This window comes from Alnus glutinosa, chromosome 12 (assembly GCF_958979055.1).
Source record: "Alnus glutinosa chromosome 12, dhAlnGlut1.1, whole genome shotgun sequence".
Taxonomy (NCBI): Eukaryota; Viridiplantae; Streptophyta; class Magnoliopsida; order Fagales; family Betulaceae; genus Alnus; species Alnus glutinosa.
The window spans coordinates 22,040,815-22,064,627 of NC_084897.1; the positions used below are offsets into that span (position 1 = coordinate 22,040,815).

The 23,813-nt window shown below is 35.2% G+C and overlaps 3 protein-coding genes across 5 annotated transcripts in view; 2 read left to right on the forward strand and 1 right to left on the reverse strand.

Annotated features, from left to right (window-relative positions):
* Positions 1-7,353: 7,353 nt before the first annotated feature.
* LOC133851519 (uncharacterized) lies at positions 7,354-11,081 on the forward strand. Of its 3 annotated transcripts, none has more exons than XM_062287966.1 (4): positions 7,354-7,475; positions 8,114-9,310; positions 9,408-10,377; positions 10,644-11,081. In XM_062287966.1, exons 2-4 carry the CDS (start codon positions 8,114-8,116, stop codon positions 10,898-10,900), a joined length of 2,424 nt encoding a protein of 807 aa, XP_062143950.1. In that variant the 5' UTR covers positions 7,354-7,475; the 3' UTR covers positions 10,901-11,081. The 3 variants fall into 3 exon arrangements, 2 of the variants coding, with proteins under 2 accessions (XP_062143950.1, XP_062143949.1); XR_009895811.1 differs by having other exon boundaries at positions 7,387-7,475; positions 7,854-9,310; positions 9,408-10,498; positions 10,644-10,778; XM_062287965.1 differs by having other exon boundaries at positions 7,392-7,475; positions 7,854-9,310.
* Positions 11,082-12,127: 1,046 nt separating this feature from the next.
* Positions 12,128-18,832, reverse strand: LOC133851440 (protein DEHYDRATION-INDUCED 19 homolog 3-like). Its single transcript, XM_062287873.1, has 5 exons — positions 18,503-18,832; positions 16,899-17,041; positions 15,841-15,920; positions 15,023-15,277; positions 12,128-12,457 (listed from the first exon to the last, which is right to left on the reverse strand). The coding sequence occupies exons 1-5, from the start codon at positions 18,576-18,578 to the stop codon at positions 12,349-12,351; spliced, it is 663 nt and encodes a 220-aa protein (XP_062143857.1). The 5' UTR covers positions 18,579-18,832; the 3' UTR covers positions 12,128-12,348.
* A 3,824-nt stretch (positions 18,833-22,656) lies between these two features.
* Positions 22,657-23,813, forward strand: part of LOC133852274 (syntaxin-43-like) — a 5,492-nt gene continuing 4,335 nt past the window's right edge. Inside the window, exon 1 of the mRNA XM_062289000.1 lies at positions 22,657-23,184. Within this exon, the coding sequence (XP_062144984.1) occupies positions 22,985-23,184 (200 nt within the window). The 5' untranslated portion in view covers positions 22,657-22,984. The remainder of the gene's footprint in view (positions 23,185-23,813) is intronic.

Below are 23,813 nucleotides of genomic sequence, written 5' to 3' on the forward strand. Positions count from 1 at the left end.
GCCTAAGGTGGTTCTGCCCCTGACTATAACACTCCAGTCCTATATTGGAAACACCTTGGGCCTTAGGGGCTAGGCCCACCCAAGACCTAAGGTGGTTCCGCCCCTGACTTATATTGGAAAGATATGAATAGCTCACATAGAGTGAGTAATTTATAAAGATACTAATAGGTGTTAAGTCTCACATTGCTTAGTTAATCGGTGAAATTGGACTTTATAAGAGATTCTATGAAAGTTTCAAATTGATTAGTCCTTTTGAAGTTATAGCGCAGATGTAGCTAACACTTTTGTCTAGGTCGTTACAAAGAGAAAGAGAGACTACCATAATATTGTTTGAAATTCATTTTGTGTCAAGAAAAAAAAGAAAAAGAAAGAGCTCCAAGGAAAAATGACTTTTTATACTTGCTTATTAAAGTTTTCTTTGAAGGAAAATAAGGTTGCTTGTTCCTTTAGGGGACGTCCGATAAAGGTGGAACAAACCTGTAGCTTTCTAACCTTATGAACAAGGTTAAATTGAGTAGTCCCCAATAATATCTAAAGGGCTCCTAGAAGAACAAAATTCACCTATAGTTCATTTGCATTAATTTGCCACTTGAAAAATATTTTGGTGCAAGAAAGGATTTACAACTCTCCAGATATATATATTGACATTAACTTTGAGAATTTTAAATGAACATTAGTCAGTGGAGGAAAACTGGAAAAGCAATGCAAGCTAGAAAGACCAAAAAAAAAAAAAAAAAAAAAAAAAGTATTTCTAAGCAGAAATATGGCCTCCAAAAAAACATCAAACCAAAAATATTAGAAAGTATACACAATGCCGGGGTGTCAACTCGTGTTCACGTCTTAAGTTCGAGTCATGTCAAGACATGATTGTAAGACTATATAGTTCAATCATATAACCCGACCTCTTTAATTAAACGGGTCATACATTTCAACCTTAACTCGTTAATTTTGTGTTGAATTCATAATAAATTTGCAGGTCGTATTAAAAATTATCAAGTCTAATAATGGGCATCTCTTGCACATAGAGTTCCTACTCTTGTGCCAACGTTTCAAAAGGGTGAATGGGGTTGTTTAGTTAGGTTGCAGTAAACTACAAGACCCTTTGCAAGAATGCCCCACCATAGAAACCCAATATTAACTTGGAGCAGCAGCTCGAGGCAAAGCCCAAGCACTGATAGCAATTGGGCTCAGAATTCAGAATTCCATCTTGTGGACTGGATATATTAATAAACAAGAAACGAAACTGAAATAGGCCCATTGCCAAGTTACTCCAAGGCTCTTGAGAAGTCTCTTTTCTTTTTAAATATGAGTAATACTATTCAGTATACTGATGTACCCCTTCAAAAAAAAAAAGAAAAAAAAAAGTATACTGATGTACTATTGTCATCTAACTCAAATAATGTAGCAATAACAATTAGCTTTTGGATTAGCAAGGATTTAAAAAAAAAAAAAAATTATTATTATTTTTCATTATCACGTCATCACAATCGTGTATGTCATTTGTATACCAATATATTAAATAGCATATTTATGGATACTCGAGGTTGAGTTGTGACTAGGTTAAAATTTGTGTGGCTCCTTTTGGATAGAAAAGACTCCACTCAAGGCGGAACGGGACTCGGGAGAATATCACAATTCACAAATGTTTTATCTAAATAATTTAGGGATTTGATTCTTGCACTACACCATCACAACAACTGCACAACAATCCCTCACATGAGGGTGAGCCCTAGTGTGTGGGACTCACCCTCATGTGATGGGTTGTTGTATTGGTGTTGTAAATCTAACATTTTTCAATAATTTATTAAAAACAAGATGCTCTTTAAGTATTGTACAATAGAATGATATCTAAAATAATAAGAACTCTAATTAATCATAATGCTAATTCCAAATGACATGATCCCAATTTAAAATTATACAATCCTAATCAAACTATTAAACTCATGGGTTAAATACAGTTAATTCTTTTTAACTAACAGTAATTTTCAAAAAAGTCATATAAATTGACAGGTGTAACACTTAGATACATCAAACTATAATTTTGTTGCAATTAAATCATTTTTTTTTTACCATTCTTCCAAAAATACTCCTAATTTATTTATAATAATAATAATAATAATAATAATAATAATAAATTATCTAACCCTAATCTTGTCCCTATCACAACTCTTTAAATATTTAGCAGCTAGACTTAACAAAAGAGTCCCTACCCAGCTAAGGTTTCAGTAGGAAAGCCCAAAGCTTTTCCTGTACCTACTTTGTTTAATTCTCAAGGATCAGAAAGTGATCCTGTAGCTAATTGGCTACCTAATCCTTAGCAGGCCTACCTTTTTAGCATTTCTCCCATCAATAAAATCAGATTATTCCAATAATTTCTTTCTTTCAGTAGCAAAGTGGAGGCAAAAAGAAACCTACTTAATTGTAATGACGACATAACTGCAATCATAATAAGAAAGTTATTACAGCTACAAGGAAGGCTAGGTTTTATTACAAGATTTGGAGCAGGGGAATGCCATTACTTCGGTTGAGAATTTTGGAATGAATTATTATTCATACTAGCATCTATTTATAATTGCACCGACAGTCCAGAATTTCTATTATTTATTTATAGAAGGCCCGGTGGGTTTAGGGTGCGTTTGGGATTGCGATTTCGTAGACGATAAATGCGATTTTAAACCAAATCGCAGAACATAAATCGTTTGGGAACTGCATTTTTGAAAATTACGATTTGAAAACGCAGAAAATCTACTTTTTCAAATCGCAGGTAAGATGATGCTTTTTTGAAACGCATAATTTTAAATGCTAATTTGCGATTTTAAATGCTAAACTGTGATTTTGCCAAACGCTTAATTGCGTTTATAAAAATCATTTTTTTTTAAATCGCACATTTTAAAATCGTGATTTTAAATCACACTTTTTGAAATCGCAAACTCAAACGGACCCTTATATGTACTATAATCTACAGCATACATAATTGAAGATACCCCTCTTCTTTTTAAATCTTTTTTATTATTATTAATTTATGTAACAATTTAGATTTAATGAAAATCAGTGTCACTTAAATTGTTACATTATTGTTTATATTATAATAACTTACGTTAATTTGTAAATGTGATAAGTGTCATATAACTGTGATGCTAAGACAATTTGAAAAGAAATACTTATAATAAAAATTATAATACCTCTAATAACACGCTTCTGTGTGTTTGGATACAGAATTTTGGAAACAAAATATGATTCTGATTCTACTTTTTCAAAAAAAATTATATTTTATTCAACTTTTTTTAGAAAGTTAAACTTCGAAATTCTCAAACATAATAAGAATTCAATTCTAATTTTAAAAATTTAACACTCAAACGCACCATCCCGTGCAAGCAAAATTCAACAATGCATCCCATAGTTGTCGACATGATACTTTGCCGGTTAAACTACCTAATCACTGCAAATGAAATATTTTATTCGGTAGCTTAAGTGATTTTTTGAGCTTGTTGGCAAAAATGTATGAGAAAATTACATATTCTAAATATGTATATATATATATGCAATTTAACGGTATGAATTGAAAAAATTTCCTTCAACTCAATTTAATGAAAAATTTATTCAAAAATTAATATTACATACTACACTTCCATTCTTACTGGGCTAATATGGCAGTGTCATCAATTTTTTATTTTTATTTATTAATTTGAAACAAAAACTTATCCAAAGAAAAATGAGAGTCTATGTATAGTATGAAAGATTACACTGATCCAAAATGGACAATAGGGAAGCAAAATGTTTATACCCAAAAAGAGGCTCATTTTCTCGGACAATGACATTAAACAAAATGTTATTACAAGTAAACATTCATCTTCCTTTGGTCAGACATAAGGAAGTTCAGCTTATTCATTTTTTTCTTTTTCTCCAACCGTTTTTCGGAGCCCTATTTGAATTCAAGACTATGTTTGTTTCGGCGTAAAATATTTTTTGGAAAGTATTTTTTGGTATTTGGTGAGATAAAAAAATGATGGTAAAATCGAAAACATTTTTGGTTTGATCAGAAAATCTTATTCAAATTTTTGTAAAATTTTAAAACCGAAAACCATTTTTTTTTCGAGTTTGAGATTCTCTTCCTCAAATTGTTAAGAGTTCACTGGACCACCACTGGAAGACGCTGAAGTTTGCTGGACCATTGTCGAAAGTTACCGGACCACCTTCTAAATTCATCGGGCCACTGTCAGACCTCCAATGGATCACCACCCGAGCTTGTCGAACCATCATCAGAGTTCGTTGAACTTTTGCCAGAAGTAGCTGGACGTTCTTTGTCGTCACTTATTTGTTTTTTCGTACGAGTCAAACACTGAACAATATTATTATGGAACATTTAAAAAAATTTGTGACGAAAAATATTTTATGTCAAAATAAACTCAACACAAATTTCACAACCCACAATCCAAACATTATAATCTTTGAAAGATGCTTTTTTCATCGCACCCGCTTCCTCAATGCCTCGTTGTCGAGATGATGCTCCAAGCGGTGCCGACCTATCCACCGCTTGATACTTAGGCACTAGCGTTGTCACATTCTCAACCGTACACATGTTGCTTTGGAAATTTGTTTTTAACTTGCAGTAAAAGCGGTAATACTTCAAACATTTTTCTTTTGTTTTACACTGATTCTCACATAAAATAAAAATATTTAAACAAATATCATTATATGTTGATATTCTTATTTATAATTTTATTGGCGTAAAATTAATATTTTTAAATTAAACGAGGAATATATATATATATCATGGCCACTTATTACTTCCAAGACCGCACTTTGTACCGTCCTGATTGATAGTTAAGTTGACAATACTTCGTGGTGCAGTGTCCGTCGCTGCATCTTATCCGTCCAGATTGATAGTTAAGTTGACAATACTTCGTGGTGCAGTGTCCGTCGCTGCATCTTATCATGCCCAAAGCCAGAAGTAACTGGTAATTGGTAAGTACCGTTCAACTGCTCTTCAACGTGAATGGGTATTTTCGTAAAATTCCAAACAATAATTAAGACGCAAGCCTAAACAAGCATCATTTGCCGTTTGAAATTTGGATTTTTTTATTTTTTTATTTTTTTTTCAATTGGTTGATTTTTATTGTTTCATTTTCATGCTGATTAAGAAAAAATTTTAACTCAAGATTTGTAACGTATGATTTGTTTCACATATTTTACAACTTAATATTATTATTATTATTATTATTATTTTATGGTCAAATTCACAAACGTAGTAGTTTTTTGTTTGAATGGTAATTTTCATATAATCAAAATAAGAAATATTTTCATGTCGATTAAGAAGAAAATCTATTTCAGTTTTATAACATATGGTTTTGTTTCTCATATTTTTCCAATTTAATATTAATTTTTGGTTCGGTGGAAGATATCTTGGCTCATATTCGTCGGAAAGTTAGAGCGAGAATTATGGCTAAAGGGCATATTCAGAGATCAGATTTGCAGATGACTCTTGTAGCTAAGTGGAAACTTTTCTCTTGTCTGCAATTGTTTGTTTTCAGTGTTGTGTTGCTGGTTTTGATAGATTTAGGTGGGTTTATGTTGCTGTTTTTTCAGTGAGTAAGGCTTTGCCTTGAGGTTTGAAGTTCCAGATAGTTATAAAGACGTTGATTGGTTATAAAATGGTTTAATTCATTTAAATATATATATATATATATATATATATATATATATATATATATATATATATATATATATATATATATATATATATATATATATATTAATTTTTGGTTTTATGGCCAAATTCACAACTTAGTAATCATTTGTTGAATGGAAACTTTACAAATTCAAAGAAAATAAGACGTGTTTTCTTTCATTTATTTTATATTTTTCAAACTAAGTAGTAAAAATAACTTATACTTGTCTTTTTCTCTTTGTAGAGAACAAGAATCAAATTTAAAATTGGCAATGCTATGGGACAAAGTTTTCCTCTTCATGCACATGAGAATTATGTGCCAAAAGGGCGGAAGTAGCATTTGAAATTTGAGAGGGGGTAAAACTAAAAAACAAATTTTGTTGAAGGGTAAAATTTTAATTTTCAAATGATTATAAGAGTATTTTTAAATAAAAAAAAAAGAAAAAAAAAAGAAAAAAAAAAAAAGAGAAAACATGGCGGTTTGGGGAGGCCGAAGCACCCCAAGCCACCTTGTAGTTCTACTCTTGACGTGCTCTAAAGGCAAATATGAGTTTAATAAACTAAATCGAAAGAATTTCTTATGACTTCTCCAATTATTATGCTCTGTTTATTTCAATGTAAAATGTTTTATGTCGTAAAATATTTTCAATTAATTCATTTTTCAGAAAAAATAATTTTCCTAAAAATATTTTTTGGCATTTGGCTCGTATGAAAAAATAACCAACGACGTAAAACAGAAATACGGCAACCGCCGCTGGAATTCGGTGACGTTTGGCCGCCATCGTTGAAATCTGACCAGTACGGGCGGAACTGGCCTAATTTGGTAGGAATTCAGCAGGAATTTCCAGATTTCGACCATACTGTTCAGATTCTAGCCAGTTTGGCTGAAAATCTGGTCCGTCGAATTCCCGTAGAAATCCCAAATTCTGGCTATACTGTCTGGATTCAAACAGCAATTGCCGGATTTCGGTGAGTGTTGTCGGATTCCGGCAATCGGATACCAAAATTTGGGGATCTTCACCAATAGAGTCAAGCTACCAAGAAACTTCAATGCGTAGTGGTGGCAGATTCCTACAAACGTGCTTGCAAGAAAAAAGAGTTTAAATCCATAAAACGATTTACTATTCAAAACTGTAAATCGTTTTTTTTTTTTCCAAAAAGAGGTTTTTACGGTTAGACTGAAAATGATTTCCGTTGACCATTATTTTCGCCCCAACCAAATACAAAAAAATGCCAATATCTTTCAGAAAACATTTTACGCCGAAACAAATTTAGCATAAAAGAAAATTTTGTCCTTAAATCATTTTTCCCTTTTAACATTATATAATACATGTTAAACCCAAAGATAATTGTACATTAAAAAAAAAATCATATTAATAATGGATCCAACCATATCGTTGAATTACCATATTTACACAAATGATTAATCAAAAACATAGATACCCTTTTTCACTTTTCGTTCTTGACTTTTTTTTTTCTATTTTAGAAAAGTAAAACGTGTTTATTTGAATTATTTTCTAATCGCCGTCAAAAGAAAGTTAAAAGACAAAAGAAATAAAAAATAAAAAATAAGAAAAGTCAAATTTACTGCTTATCACCCCGAAGAGAATAAGGGCATGTTGGTAATTCCATAAGGAACCTCCGATGCGGTTGCGAAGTTGCGTAGGCCAAATAAAAACATTTACTCTGTCTCTACGGCTCTGATAAGCCGAAACAGAGAGGAAAAAAAAAAAAAAAAGAAAGAAAAATATAAGAAAAGCTAAGAATACGTTTTCGTTGTTTTCCGGGGCCTTCTTCCTCCTCCCAGGTACCAAAATCTCTCTGTCTCTCTGTGACTCTTTCTCCATAGATTTTTCTCTCTTTGAGGATATATGTATAAATATTTGATGAATATATAAATATGAGCTATGGGTTTTTTTTTTTTTTTTTAAAAAAAAAAAAAAAAATTCAGGTTTTTGGGATTTTTCGATATTTTATTGGGAATTTTCTGATTCAAATGGTGGATTTTCTTTCTCAAAAAAATTATGTGTGTTTAGGGATATGTTGAAATTCGAACGAAATGTTATCCATCCAACGGTAAAAAAAAATTTGTGTCAAATTTGAACATATTTTGGAGTAATATACAGAACAAATCTGAGATTTGACTTTTTTGATTTTTGGGTTTTTGATGTGTAAGCTGAAACAGATCGGTGATAAGATATAATGGGTGAATGGTACTTTTTCCTTATCAGATAGCACTAGTTTTGTTACCCCATTTGAGTGGTAGAGCTTAAGCTAGAAACGCAAAAGCTTAAAAAAAGAATCTTGGGGTTTTTTTTGCTATATATGATTTGGTTCAATATCAGTTGATGGAATTATTAAAGAATCTTGATATTGTTTGTGTAATTGGATTAGATTAAGTAATTGGGGTTTTGGAAATTTGTGCCTTTTTGGATGCAAGAGCAGATGGCAAGGGGAAAAAAGGTTAGTTGCAAGAAGAATTTCAAGAGAAGGGATCGATCCATAGATAAGGGTTCCGATGATTCAGATGAGGATTATGTGGTTTCAGATGAAGAAAAGGAGGTCTCGGATGGTTGGGATGAGGATTATTGCTCTTCTGTAGATCGGCATGCATCAGAAGAGAGTCTTGGTAGTTTTGTTGAGGAGGAGGAGGAGGAGTTGAGGAAGGTTGTTAGGTCCACAGGACAAAAGCGTACTTCGGGTCACCGTAAAATTGGGGTGAAAACAGCGAGAAAGAGAAAAAGGGCCAGGTATGATGAAGAAGAAGATGAGGATGAGGATTATGAAGTTGATGATGAGGAGGAGGATGAAGATGAGGAGTTTATACTGGATGAAGATGCTTGTTCGGATGAGGAAGTGGAATCAGTGAAGAGAAATAACACGAAAGTGCGAAAGCAAGGTTTGCGGAAAAAGGGTTCAGTTAGGGGTCAGAAAAGGAGAAGGAAATCTAACATTTCGAAGAAGCCTTTGAGAAAGAAAAGAAGAACGAATAGTGGGTTGAGGAGGGAAGTACAATATGATGATGCTGACGATGATGATGGTGAGTTTCTTAATAATAGATTGGTTGTCAGAGAAAATAACAAGAAAAAACCAGGTCGAAGAAAGAGAAGGAATGTTGCACGTTCAGATTCAGATTTTGTGTCTTCTGGATCATCCGATTGTGACTATACAATTTCTGAGGAAGAGAAGCATACCATCTCTGAAGAAGAGAGAGAGCAAGTGAGAGAGGCCAGGGAGTTTTGTGGAAGTCTAAGAGCTAGTTTGAGGAGTTCATGTTTCCCCAGTGACGTTCAGGAGGTCAGGGATTTACAGCAGCAAAGAAATCCTCCGGTAAGGAAGGGTAAGGAGAAGTTAGAGGAACCTTTGGGAAAGAAGGGTAAGGAGAAGGTGGAGGAAGTTAGGGCTGAGGTGGTAAAGCAGGTGTGTGGAATTTGCCTGTCTGAAGAAGATAAAAGAAGATTAAGGGGAACACTGGACTGTTGCTCTCATTATTTTTGTTTTGCTTGCATCGTCGAGTGGGCAAAAGTGGAATCTCGTTGCCCTTTATGCAAGCAGAGGTTCAAGACAATCAGTAGGCCTGTAAGGTCGACAGCAGGAATTGATTTGAGAGAAGCGCTGATTCAAGTCCCCGAGCGTGATCAGGTATCTTACTGCTTTCCTCTTACTGGATTGTGCTTTTTTATTTTGCATTTCTGGTTGCTTATTTCCGGGTTTGAAATGGGTTAACTGCTTTATACAGGTTTATCAACCTTCTGAGGAAGAACTCAGGAGTTACCTTGATCCATATGAGAATGTGATTTGCACAGAATGCCATGAAGGTGGGGATGATGGTCTCATGTTGCTATGCGATCTCTGTGATTCACCTGCACACACATATTGTGTTGGTCTTGGGCGGGAAGTACCTGAAGGTAATTGGTATTGTGATGGTTGTAGACCCGTTGCTCTGGCATCTTCAGGTTCCCAAGTGCAAGATCATTTGCCTGATCAAAGGACTAGAAGCAACAACTTGTCTAATAGACCACCACCTATTGTAAATATTAGGGAAGGTTTAGACCTCAATTCATTTTCCTCACCTCGTACACCATTTTCCCGTTTTGGGAATCTTTCATCTCCCAGATTTAATGTTGGAGATTCTCAAGCAGCTTCTCCAATATCTGGAGCAGGGGCGCCAACTCTTTCAGGGAGACGCTTGAGACATCGTCAACAGCTCATGCACCTTAATATAATGAATTCTATGGCTGGTAGAACTGATGGGAGTTCAGCTGCTAATTCAAGTACAGATTTTTTAAATTCTCAAATTAATCAAGGCAGGGATACAACAAATCAACAAACAAGGGCACAAGAAACAGGGACATCATATCGTACATTCTTTGAGGATGGGCTACGGGACAATCCCTCTCCATCATTTCAAAGTAGGGATTTTTTTCCCTCAAGATTAGGCTTTGTGAGAAGGCAAGCATCTCAGGACCAGACTACTACAACTAATGACAGGTCTTTAAATGGGAGGTTATGGCCTGAACCAACCGGGATGACTCCATTATCAGGTTATGAGCAACTACATCAATGCAGCAGATCGACAAATATTGGATCCAATGATAGCGTGTCACCTTGTACAGGTAGAGAGGGGATCGAGTTTCACATGGCAAAGGAACAATTGCAATCTTTGGTTAAGAGCCATTTGCAGAAGTTGGCCCGAGATATTGATTTAGGTATGCAAAAATTTATGTTCTTTTATTGACATCGTTGAGTCTACAAGAATCTTCAACAAATGCACCCAAATGGAATATGAAAATCAATCCTTGTTTCAGAAATACTTCAACAACATGCATGGTAAACATGAGAATGGGTTTCTGTTATGATTTTTCTCATATTTGAGGCTGCCACTAGTTATGATGCGTTGTTACTTTTGTTGGGTTGATCTGTTATTTTACATGTTTCTGGAAAAGCTCAAGCTACACTTGTTCTTTTGATTCAGGAAACAGCACATTCAAGGACATCGCAAGGAGTTCTACACACACCATATTAGCAGCATGTGGCCTTGAACATAGGACGAGCGAGGTTTATTACCCTGTTCCCCCACCATCAGTCTGTTCCCACATTGAATTAGATGTGGGTGGACGGACAAGTCTGATGAGAGGTTGCTGCTCTTCTTGTTTCGATTCTTTTGTGGGGGATGTAGTGAAGAGGGTCATGGACACGAGAATGCCATCATGGTTGAGTCTAGGTCTTTAGGGATCAATGCAGCAACCGCGTCTTGCTGCACATCCTTTTTTGTTAGGAGGTGGATAAGAATTCGTGGTTAACGTGTTGATAGTTGCTGATTCACTGACATTGAACATAGAATATTATTCTTACTTGATGATTTTTACAATTAAATTGAATATTCAGATAGGAGAAGTCAAATTTTCTACTACTTTAATGCGTTGTTTTCTGCATTAAATTCTTCCAAGTTCTAAGGGAAACCGAAATTGGTCCCTCCCTCCGAGACTGAGTTTGGCTTACCTCCATTGAAACAATCACCGAAGATTCTCTTGTGCAAAAATTATCGGCGAAGATTGCCTCCAGTAAAAAAATTATTGGAGTTCTCTCTCTCAATTTTGCAATTTTCACCGTTAATTTTTTTCACACGAGATCTCCAGTAAAAATTCCCCTCTTCCCTGGCCCGGATAAAAGGACTGGACAGCACATTAACGGTTGTTTTCAGTTATTTTTTGGCTGTCTCAATTATTTGTCTTGCGTAGCGAGTAACCTTTTTATTTTTCTATTTTTGAATAACTTTTTGAAGGCACCTTGTTTCCATCATTTTTTTTTTTTTTTTTAAGAGAAAGATTAGAAAACTGCACTTTTTTATTTATCAATTTTTAGTAATATAACAGTCTTAATCAATTTTTGAATTATTTTTTTCAGCAAGAGTTTGATTAATATTATCACGTCAGTATGATAGTATAGTGATGACGTAGATGGTATAGTGGTAAGATAAAAGTTCGATTTTTAACATTATTCTTTATTTTTTTTTAAAAAAAAAAATGTAATATTAGGGGTAAAGAAGAGACCGAAGGGAGGGGAGGACTTAAAAAAACAGGTAAAAAACCAGATCAGTAATTCCCAAGACATTAAAAGAAAGCCTATAAATCATTTCAACCATCCCGATTTAATACCCCAACTGCATAGTGCCCACTGCCCGTCACAATAGATACCACAGGCACCAATACCAACTCCTCCACGCTACCTCCTCAAAGTGCTTTATCATGGCTGGATGATTCGTCGCTTGTTTATCAAGTTGAAGCTTTGCAGCACCAAGAGAATTAAATGTTTCCAACTGAGCAAGGCATCCAAACATTCTCAAATTGTAGCCAACAAGCACAGGAGGAGCCTGAGGTCATAAACCTCAACCTCAGATATACGGCTTCTATGCTAAAACTGAATAACAGCTATTAATCGTAAAATGAATGACATTCATGGGAAGAACTCACTTTTTTCTTTTTAATTTATGACCTGAAATTAAAGTATGTTCAGGCCTAGCAACTAAAGTTCACATGCGACGTAAATTACACTCATCATTACACCTTATTCCACACTCTCTGTTTGATACATTGGCATATTCACTACAAACAAACCATACATGGCAGAGCTCTTGGTTGTAATTTTGAAGACCACTACGCAGCCATTAACAACTTTCTTCATAAATTGTCATCGAGAATGGTGGACAACAACAACCCATGAACAAACTCGCATCTTTTTGCCTTCTCTTCTTGATCCTTGATAGAGAGGGGAGATGACTGGACATTTCTGTAGCCAAAAAACATAAGTATCAGAGTTGGCCAGAAAATTCAGACAAATTCAGAAATGATTTGGCATATATTGTCAGATGTATTGTAGTATGATCCTAAGTAAGTGATGGACCAGCTACATTCAGGACCATAACAGAATCCGGGTGGAGAAGAAATGATTTCATCCCTTTGACCTTTGAAAAGAAAAACATAATATAAAAAAATGTGCTACATTTGCAGAAACAAAAGAAAAGTAGAATCGATCTTTTGTAACAATGGCCTTTGATTCTGCTGAACATTTCACACTAGCATTTGGCCATAAGCCTGGCATTCAATGGCCACAGCACTTGGAAGACAAGTGCTGTGCAGATTGGCCCTAGATTTTAGGGATGCTTTGGCTGCATAAACCAATTTGGTCATATATTTTCAGAATTAATTTGTCATGGCTAAGGATCAAATTTATATAGATGAAGGAAAAAATTAGAAATTTGTATTTTGGTAAGGACATGCATGATTGTGTGCACGCATACACGTATGTGCCTGTGCAGGTGCACGCACATGTATGTTTTTCACTACCAACAAGCTTTATCATGGTATGTCTAGCTTCGGCTCAGGAGTTTAAGCCTGCTGAGTTAAGATAGGTTTTAGAACGTTTCACTGTCTGGTGTTCTATGCTTTCATTCAATGCTTCCTTTACAATGCAAAGAAACAGACAGAAAACATGTTCAACTTTCCTAGTTCTACTGCAAAGACAGTGCATTCTTAATCAACCTCAAACCAAGCGCTGCAGTACTCTATAGTATCATGATTCAAAAAACAAGACTACCATATTTTTTTTTTATAAGTAAAAATTCATTAAAAAGCGCAGAGGAGCGCAACCCTAGTACACAGGAAGTATACAAAGGAGCCCCTAATTAGAGGACCGAAACGAACTAGAAAGTAAAAAATCAGCGTACGGCATACTACTCACGCTATACGCCGACACCCAAAGATATAACATATTAAGCACATTTCTACAAAGAGCCCCAACCTGAACCTCCACATCCTCAAAAAGCCTAGAATTTCTCTCACGCCACAAGCCCCACAAAACACAAAGAGGAACCTGCTTCCAAATACGGTGAACAGGACCACGACCCAGCAAAGTTCCCCAAGCACTTAATAAATCCAAGACACTACTAGGCATAACCCACTCCACCCCAAACAAACTATAAAAGAAACTCCAAACAACCCGAGCCACGTCACAATGGAGAAGAAGGTGATCAACGGATTCCCCATGCTTTTTACACATAACACACCACTCAACCACCACAATGCCACGCCTTCGAAGGTTGTCATGAGTTAAAATCTTTCCTAAAGCTGCTGTCCATACAAAGAACGCAACCCGCTTCGGAGCTTTAACACGCCATATACCCTTCCAAGGAAAAGAAACCGCCTCATGACAGGCTAAAGCTTTATAATAGGTCTTCACTTCAAAATTCCTCATCTTGGAAAGAATCCACACCGCCCTGTCAACCTCCCCATGCCGAACCCGAGTAGAGTATAATTGATCAAAGAAGGACATTACCATCTCCAACTCCCAATCCTGAGCATTGCGCGTAAAGAGAACATTCCAATGGGCCACACCTCCTACCATAGACAAATTATCCACCACCCAAGCGTCAGGAGAACGCGCAATAGTATACAGAGTTGGAAAACAGCGCTTGAGAGGCCTGTCCCCACACCATAAATCATGCCAGAAGCGAATATGGGACCCATCACCCACCTCAAAACGCAAAAACTTGGCAACATTTTCCCACCCCCTTCGAATAAACTTCCAAACACTGACACCATAAGGCCCCGTCACCGGTAAAGAACACCAACCTCCCCTCACCCTCCCATACTTCACCTCAATCACCGATCTCCACAAAGCATCGCGCTCCTGAGAAAACCTCCAGATCCACTTCCCCAATAAGGCTTGATTAAAACTAATAACATTACGAACTCCCAGACCACCAGCCTTGATTGGAGAACAAACACGATGCCAATTGACTAAATGAAATTTAGTCTCATCCCCCATACCGTTCTTTAAAACGAGGGGTACAGCACGAGGACTTCCCAGGAGGTAAGAAATAGCACCATGATTCCCTCCGCCAATCTTCCAAGTCAAATGGGACTCTTAATATGCTTTAAAGGAAGAACACATATTTGTATACCTATGTTTATAGGTATGCATATAACGACTCACCCCAACGACACAATATTGTCCGCTTTTAACTCCTCTGAACAAGACTTCCTAGGAGGCCAAAAATTCTGGTACTACTATCGCATAAGTACAAGACTTTAAAACACATTATTTCATGAATGGTGCAGATATACATATAAGCACATCTCCATTCCCATATTCAGGTGATGTGGGACGTCACAATATGCACATATATACCCTTTCATTTAGAACATCAGTTTGTGTGTATGTTTTGTTCCTATGTAATACCATAACAAAGAAGATAGCTATAGTTATATCAAAATAGACATGGTTCCTAGAGCACAATCAAATATAACTTACTAAAATGGAGAAAAAAAAAAGTTGAAAAATGCAATTACATACCGCTCTGATACTTTCTCCTCTGAGCTTTTCTTGACAGAGCTTTTTTCAGTAGAAAACGGAGGCTGACCACTTACAAAATCATCAGCCATAGGCAAAATAAATGATGACAACAATGGATCTGGTGCTGCATTTGATGAGGAGACTATACAGGAAGATCCCCCAAAAAGGGACTGGAAATTTCCTTCTCGCAGCTCTCTCCTCAGCAACGATAGTGTAGAATGTGCCCCACTTTTACGTGATTTCCTCTTGCGCTGCATGTAACCTCTTGTTAAGGAATTGTGATTACCAGAAACAGTGTAGGCAATAGCCACGAGAAAGACAACTGGACTGAAATTCACAATGACTTAAATTCTCGAAGTACATTTGTGGAATTGAAGACCAAGAAAGAACAAATTTAACACTTTTTTCAAGAATAGTTAATTGACCTTCACACATGACTTGCTATATGTTTCATGGTCTCCCACAAGTTTCTTTTTTCTTTTCTTTTTTTTTTAAAAAAAAAGGCGCAGTGAATATGGGAAACTCGGGCAGACAAATAATCAAAAGAAGCAAGGGGGAGGGGTGGATGAAGAAAAATCAATTCTTCTGATCGTTTCAGCACCTTCAGAGGAAGTGCATGAAAAGAAAATTCGTTACCTAAACCATTAGAGATCTGATTTCAATTTCAATTATTCTTTTGGATGCCAGGCAAAACATCATTTCTAAACACTTGCAGAATGTTCAAGCAAGTTAATGTGCAGTAAAGTACAAAAACTGATTTGAGCACAACGCATGAGAAATTCTGAAGAATACTTGTAAAAGACAATAACTCAAAGGATATCTTGAATATGTTTCCATGCTGTAGAGTTATGTGCGCAACCATGTCAACCCCCACTCTCATTGCACAAACTGGACATACCTGCAGATAAAGTCCCCACAGTGAGCAAAATTAAGTTTCACCTGCTCATTAGGGAAAGGGAAAGAGCATATTTTTATCTCTCATATAACAAACAAAAAACTCTAAACAAAAGGTTAAAACTCATGATCCTAGACCAGACAGAGCAGTAATTAAACTTAAATTTCCAGTCCATGCACCACTATCCCTGCACCCTACCCACTCCAACCTTCCTATATCCCACCCCACGGGTGGGTTGAAGATTGAAGATACACCATCACGTGCAAGTAGCTTTGTCAAAGTCAAGCCCCCACCCTTCTATACATACAGAAGGGGGTACCATCAGTTCACAAAGCTCATTGGTGGTTGAATTTACCAAGAGCCAAAGCAAGTACGGCATTTAATCTCTTACATCAATTTTTGTGTCTATTGATGGATTGACTCAGCTTAATTGGCTAGAATACCAAGATTTTTTTTTTTTTTTTATGTGCTAGAATACCAAGATTTCATTAAATATTTCTCTTAATCAGCCTATATGAGAATTCTAGCCATCAAGAGCATTAAAAATTGAAGCATATCATGGGAGGAAATCACTGAGACCAGCTTAACTCTCTACTGGCTTAAATTCCAGTCACTAGGATCAATTAGATGAATCGATAGCCATGCAGAGAATTTTTTTTTTTTTTTTTTGATAAGTAATAGCCATGCAGAGAAACTCCACTAGCTGGAATTTAAGGCTTTGTTGATTTAGTTGAGGAAAACATTACTTGAAGAAAAAAATACAACTTATCAAAAAAGAAAAGGAAAAAAAAAATTGCACTGTTATGATATCCATTAGATGCCTAGAAAGAGGAAATTACAAGCATCAACTAGCTTTTCAATAATCATGTATATACAATGAACAAGACATTTTGTAAAATATATATTCAACAAGTTTCAACATTTTGCTTGTTAGTTGTTACATGTGCAGATGGTTATTAACAGACATGAAAGGAGTAATACCCCATTCTTTGCCTCCACAGGATGCTCTTCGTCAATGTGGCAGCACAATCCAACAATATCGAAATACTCTGAACAGAATGGGCATGGAAACTCCTCCCTTATATCATCATCCCCATCAAGTTCTTCAAATCCCATGAACATATCTGCATTCCACAACCTTGTTTCAGTAAGTGCCAGCATATATCTAGTGCATACACATGGCAGATCAAACAAAGCCTCCATTTGGTCAGTGAGAAATCCAAGTAAAACAAAATTGAGAGGAAAACACAAGAAATGCATGCCTCATATCAAAAGCTCAACTCAAACAAATCCTAATAGTTGGAGGTTCAAAGTTCAATTCTATTCTACTTCATCATTATTCTCACAACCCAGTGGAGCATAAAGGGGAGAGTTTTGTACATTGAGTCCAACAATCTGAGCTATCAAGATCCACATGTTGGTTTCTTTCCCTTGCCTTTCCTTTTTAAGCGAGTAAACAAAAGATATTAAGAAAAAAAGAAACACGAGGCAACGACGAAGCCAAACAGTGGTATCAAGTTCAACGAAGACATCTTTTCTTGGCTCTAATTGATCTTTAAAATTAAAGAGTAAGACTAGAAACCACATTTTTATTCCATAACTATCCCACAATGCTGATCTGTCAGTTCCAACCAACCTTTTAATTTTATTTTTAACAAGAATTGATCTAAGGATTGATTGTGACTGCCACATCAGACTTGTGAGATAGTTGTGGAATAAAAATGTTGTTTCAAGCATTACTCAAAATTAAAACCAAAAATTTAATTCCTTATGTTTTCCTTCATGTTCTAGATACCAAAACACGTGAGTACACATACTTGAAAACTTGTAAAGATGTTCAGGCCAAATAATTACACCAATATCTCGAAAGCAATTACCAAATTTAAATACAAAATATCCCAAAATCTTCCATAATTGTCTAAGCAGCCAAACAGAACACTCAAAAAGTTAAAAAGTCTTCAGGCCAAACAATTACACCAACCTCATAAGAAGTGAAGCTCTTTTCAAATCCCACATCTATATGAAAAACAATTTAAGCTCTAACACTGTAGTCGCCAAAATTTCACTCATTTCTCAACCACGGAGCAGACCCACAAACGGAAGAGTGTGATTCAGGCCATATAATCGTATCAATCTCCCTAAAGGTAAATCTTTTCCATTTATCAAATAAAAAATAATAATCATAACAATCTAAGCTCTAATCTTATAGTCGCCAAGAATTCCTTTATTTTCCCAGCTACTAAACAACCAACGAAATGTGTTATTCGGGCGATATAATCATTCCAACCTTGTAAGTGTAAATCTTTTCCATTTCCCACCTCTACAAAGCCAAGCACCTGAACTCTAACATTACATTCACCAAAATTTTCCCTGATTTTTCAGCTACCAAACAAACCCACAAAAGCAAGAGTGTTATTCAGGCTATGTAACCACATCAACCTCACTAAAAGTAAAAATTTTCCATTTCCACGTCTAAATAATCAAGAAACCAAGCTCCAACACTTCCCACCCCCAAAACTTTCCTACCATTTTCTCAACTACCAAACAAACCCCACAAGTAGAAGAAAAGGCTCAATCGAGCTCACCGGATCGCGATTGAAGAGCGGACTGGTACCGCTTCGAAGCCGAAGAGAGACGAGCGCTCCACGAATCACCATCCATAGCTCAACCTCCTATTTCTCTGTCCTCCTCCTCTCACTCGAATCAATTCCAAACTATACCCCACCCAAAACGCAGCGTTTCAAACCTCAATTATCTGGCGTTCCAACCGAGCCCGATCTCGTTAGTGACTCAGACTGAATTCGATTGCGATGAGGGATAGAGAGAAATTGGGCTAGGGTTTGAGCTAGGAGAGAGAGAGAGAGAGAGTCAGTGAGACTGAGGGATTAAATGCAAATTTCACCGAAAGAGGAAGAGGGATTAATTTGTCACTGCGGTTCTATATTTGTTCCCTTTTCTTTTTTTTTTCTTTTTTTTAATTTTTATTTTTACTTTTTTATTTTTTGTTTTGCTTGCTTGCATTTGGATTTTTCAGAAAATAACGTTTCGTTTGAAGATTTTTTTTTTTTTTTTAATTCAATTCATTTAATTGATATGTATTTAAAAATAATCTACATAATTTAAACTCATATCAATTTAATAAGATAAATTAGAAAACGTTTTTCAATTTAATTTAGGGAAGAAAAAAAATATTTTAACCCCTCAAATTATCATTTGTTTTGTAATTAGCCCCACAAATTGTTAATATTCTAACTCTGGCCTTCAAACTATCAAAACCTTTGAAAAATGTCTCATTTGGCGAAATATCTCCATATTACCTCCGTCACGTGTCATTTTTCAATTAAAAAATAATTTATTTTTAAAAAAATAAACTAAAAAAACTTATTTTTTATTTTTTCAATTAAAAAAAAAACTAATTTTAAAAAAATAGAAATGAGGTCTTTTTTTAAAATAAAAAAGAAAAAAAGTAAACTAAAATTTTTAATTTTTTAGTTTTTTTATTTATTATTATTTTTTTAAAAAAAATTAAGCTTTTTTTTTAAAAATATATATTATTTTTTAATTGAAAAATGACACGTAGCATAAATAATATGGGGATATTTCGCTAAATTAGGCATTTTTCAAAGATTTTGAGAGGTCGAAGTCGGGGTGTTGACCTTTTGTGAGGCTAGTTGCAAAATGAGTAGTGATTTAGAGGGTTAAAATGTAATTTCCCTTTTTTTTTGGGGGGGGGGGGGGGGGGGGGTTATAGAAATTTGCAATGAGAATACCATAACAAATTATGAGCCAAGTACGGCGTTCTAACACGTGCAAGGGAAATGATACATGCACTCATAGTGCACAACAAGTGCACTACCACAAGGCACAATGGAGTGGGTCACACCTGCACCATAAGTATTTTGAGCATTTCCCTATGAGGGCGATCCAAACACAAGGTTAACAGTGGCCCACTTAGCAAGATGGTGCGCACGAAAAGTTTTCACTACGTAAAACTTTTGTAGTACTTCTAATAACTTATGCATATAAAAATGCATAAGCTATTGGGAGTGCTCTTACCTTGTCTAATCAAAACCTACTTTATCTATTTTAACTAATGGGCTAACCTACTTTATCTATTTTAACTAATGGGTTTCAAATATATCATGCATCTGATTATCTATTATTTCACTATATCATTTTAATTTTTTTTTATTATTATTCTTTCTTTATCTTTTTTTATTTAATTTTAATTTTAAGACGTTTTTTCAACAAGAAGTCTTTTTTTTTTTTTTGGATAATTATTTGTTATAAAGTCAGCAAATTTTTTGTTCTCGTGTGAGGTGATTCGCATGAGTGTGACCTTAAAATGGCAAACATAAATTTTGTGATATAGACATGGGCAGTGCTACGCAGTAGCAAAATTTCCGGAATTCTTCCGGAAATTTTGCTACTGCCAAACATTACCCTATAGACATACTCTGAAATACAAATATATATATATATAATATTGTTATGGAGTAAGTGAGTTTTTGTGTGTATGTGAGTGAGAGAGAGGGAGAGAGAGAAACAAATATACCTAATTTACAGAAGTCTTCTAATTCAATTTGGAGGAAACTTTGTTCATGACTAAATATTTACTCAATACAAGTCAAATTCCTAGAAGGTTCAAGATTTGAACTCGAATAAATGTCGTATTAAAATTTTAGTTTGATATAAAGTAATAATAAAAAATTAATATGGTAGAAAATATATATAATCAAATTATCTTAATTCACTCTATAATTGATCAATAAAAAAAACTGCAACCCAATGATCTAATTACAATATTTTTGTGTATATAGTCGTAATTCGTACACCAAAATATTGTTAGTAAATTGTGTAATAAAATGTTGTTGATTAAATTTTTATAATATTTATAGAATTTGACATAAGTATAGGACAATAAGTTAGAGTTGTATCAATTTCCCGTGGTCCCAATAAGGTACCTTAGAGTGGTACATCCTACTAAACCTATGGAGTTAGGTATAAACAAAGTATTATATGATAATAGTGGGATTTGGACTAAATCATTGAGCGAAAATTGTAGACAACTAATGCACACCAAAAATTAATGAATTAGCTCCTCCTAAGGCGAGAATACTATAGATTGATTACAAAATACTTTGTACTTCCCTATTTTATAGTAAATGAAACCAATCTCGGTGGGCGGCTAGGAATTGGTATTATGGTGCGCGATCACGAAGGTTATGTGCATGCGGTTATGAGCATAACAAGATTAGGCCACTTAGAACCGGTAGCCGCAGAAGCTTTAGCAGCTTTTTATGCCTCTTTTTTTTTTTTTTTTTGCAAATAATTAGGTCTACATAATATTATTTTGGAAGGTGATGCACTCCAAGTAGTTAAAGCTGTGAGTTTCAACGTACGCAATTGGAGTAGATATAGTTAACTAGTAGATAGCACTCGTAAAATGTTAAATTCTCTGTTTAGTTTGCAGATTCATCAAATTAGTAGAATCGCTAATAAGGTGGCTCATGGCTTAGCTCAGGCTGCCATTAGATAGTTTATAGATCAATTTTGGATGTAATAAATTCCTGAATGTATCTGTGATATTTTTTTTGTTAGAGCAGTCTCCTTTGTTTATCTGACTTAGTTGTAAAAGTGTAAATGTATTATTTTTTATTTTTTTTTAAAAAAAGGAAGCCAAACTCCTACCCCAAAACAATCTCCTAATCCTAGTCCCATTACAACTAAACTATTGCTTACAATAGCTTACTTATGATACGTTTGGCATTGCAATTTTGTAGACAAAAAATGCGATTTTAAACCGAATTGCAAAAAATTAAATGTTTGGGATTGCGTTTTTAGATCGCACATTTTTAAATCGCGATTTTCAAATCGTACTTTTTGAAATCGCAAACTCAAACAAACCCTTAATATTGTAAGAACTCTTCTAGGCAACCAATTTGAATAATGCTCATCAAATCTTATTGACTCCTAAAATGACTCTCATGGACAAGTCATACTCCGAGCCTGCTTTTGCCAATATTTGTTGCCGAACATCTTGTGGTCTAGCAAAATATTTAAATATGAAACGGAAAGGTAGATCTAAAATTTAATTTGGACCATGAAAATCGTGATTCCCTATTATATATATATATATATAACAGCTAAATTGAAGAGCCCTATGCACATTGTTATACATAATATTTGCATGCATTTTGGTTTCACCTAAGCAAGTATATGTATCAAAATATATATCTTCCCAGCTAATGAATTATTATTATTTTTCATTTCCAATATCAAGATTTTTTTAATAAACGAATATAATAAGATTTCTTGCAAAATAGAATGCTGTATTACTGTATTTTAGGGGAGTGAAAAAATAATTTTAGTTTTTAGAAGAGTTATCCCATTAAAATATATAGTTTTGGAGAAGTTTTTAAATTTTTGGGGGCAATTTTGGATGTAGAGTATGTAGTTCCGCCCTGGTTTCAAATCAAATATACTTCCTAATTTTTTATTTAAAAAAAAAAACTCTTGAAAATTTTCATAAGTTTTGCCACGCAAAAATTGATTCATTTGATAAGAAAACCTAAAAACCCTTATTTATTTATTTTTTTCTCTAAGAAAATTAGGAAAAGCTTGAAAATTGGAACTTTTTTAAAAAGTTATTTCAATAAACAAAAGTTTAATTTCATTGCCCCTAATTTCCTAAAGATATTTATAACGTGTTTTGTGATGTTTGCACCCTCTGTGGATCCAATTGTGTCACGTTCACGTGGAAGTTGGAATCCGTAGAAGCTATCAATTCCGCCGGGGCCTCCCAATTGGACTTGTCAACCGCTTAGTGTAAAAGAAACGCTCAAGTTCTATAGTTTCCAAGTCCGCCGGGCACGTGACATCCCGTCCGTGCACATTGCAAACCCCTCCACTCTCTCATTCCCCGATCACCGCTCACGTGATCTCCAACTTTCCCTCACTTTCTATCGCTTTCCTTCACTTTCTCGCTCGGCCATGACCAAAGCTCCGCGCGTTTTCGCTTCCTCAGATCTCTGCCTGTGATTTTTGGATCTGAATTCGAGCACTCGATGGCGACGAGGAACCGGACTCTGATTTTTAGAAGGTACAGAGATGCGTTGAAGAGCGTTAGGGTTCCGTCGAGCTATGCAGCTGCGGCGCCTTCGACGGGCTCAAGAGGCGGTCCAGTGATCGAATTGGTCAACGCCTCGCTTCTCAATCCGAATCGGTCCTATGCTCCGCTCAGCACTGAGGATCCGGGTAATTCGAGGTCTCTCTCTCTCCCTCTCCCCCCGTTTGGTTACTGAGAAATTGTCGGCAAAGTAAAGAAATTAGAGTTTTCAATCTAGCTGTTTCTTTTCTTATTACTCAACCGAGACTAATAAGCTGGCTAATTACTGTAATTGAGCCGAGTTTTTTCATAAATTCGAGAAAACAGGACAATTTAGAAGGTAGATCAGTAAATTATGTTTATTTTTTGCTTTATCAATTTATATGAAAAAAATGTGATATAGAAAAAAAAAAAAAAAAATGACAATTAGAATTTCAATCAAGTATAAGCCTCCTTGGGAGTTCATAATTTTTTGGCTCGCTATAGATGCTGCGATCCTATAGATATATAAAGATTCAAATTTGTTAAGAGGAGTGATAGCCTTGAAGCCAAATAAATTAAATAATAGTAGGTTGCGTTTAGACACGGGATGTGCGCTTGCTGGACACTGCACCTGTTTATAATTGGCGACGATCAAATCTGTCTTACAGTCCAGAGTGTCACTAGCATTTCCTGAAAGGAAATAGACAATAATGCAAGCATAAAGTTTTTGGAATTGATTTGGAATGTATTGGAGAGCTGTACTCCATGAAGACGAATATAACTAAATAAGGGAGGCGAGCATTGTA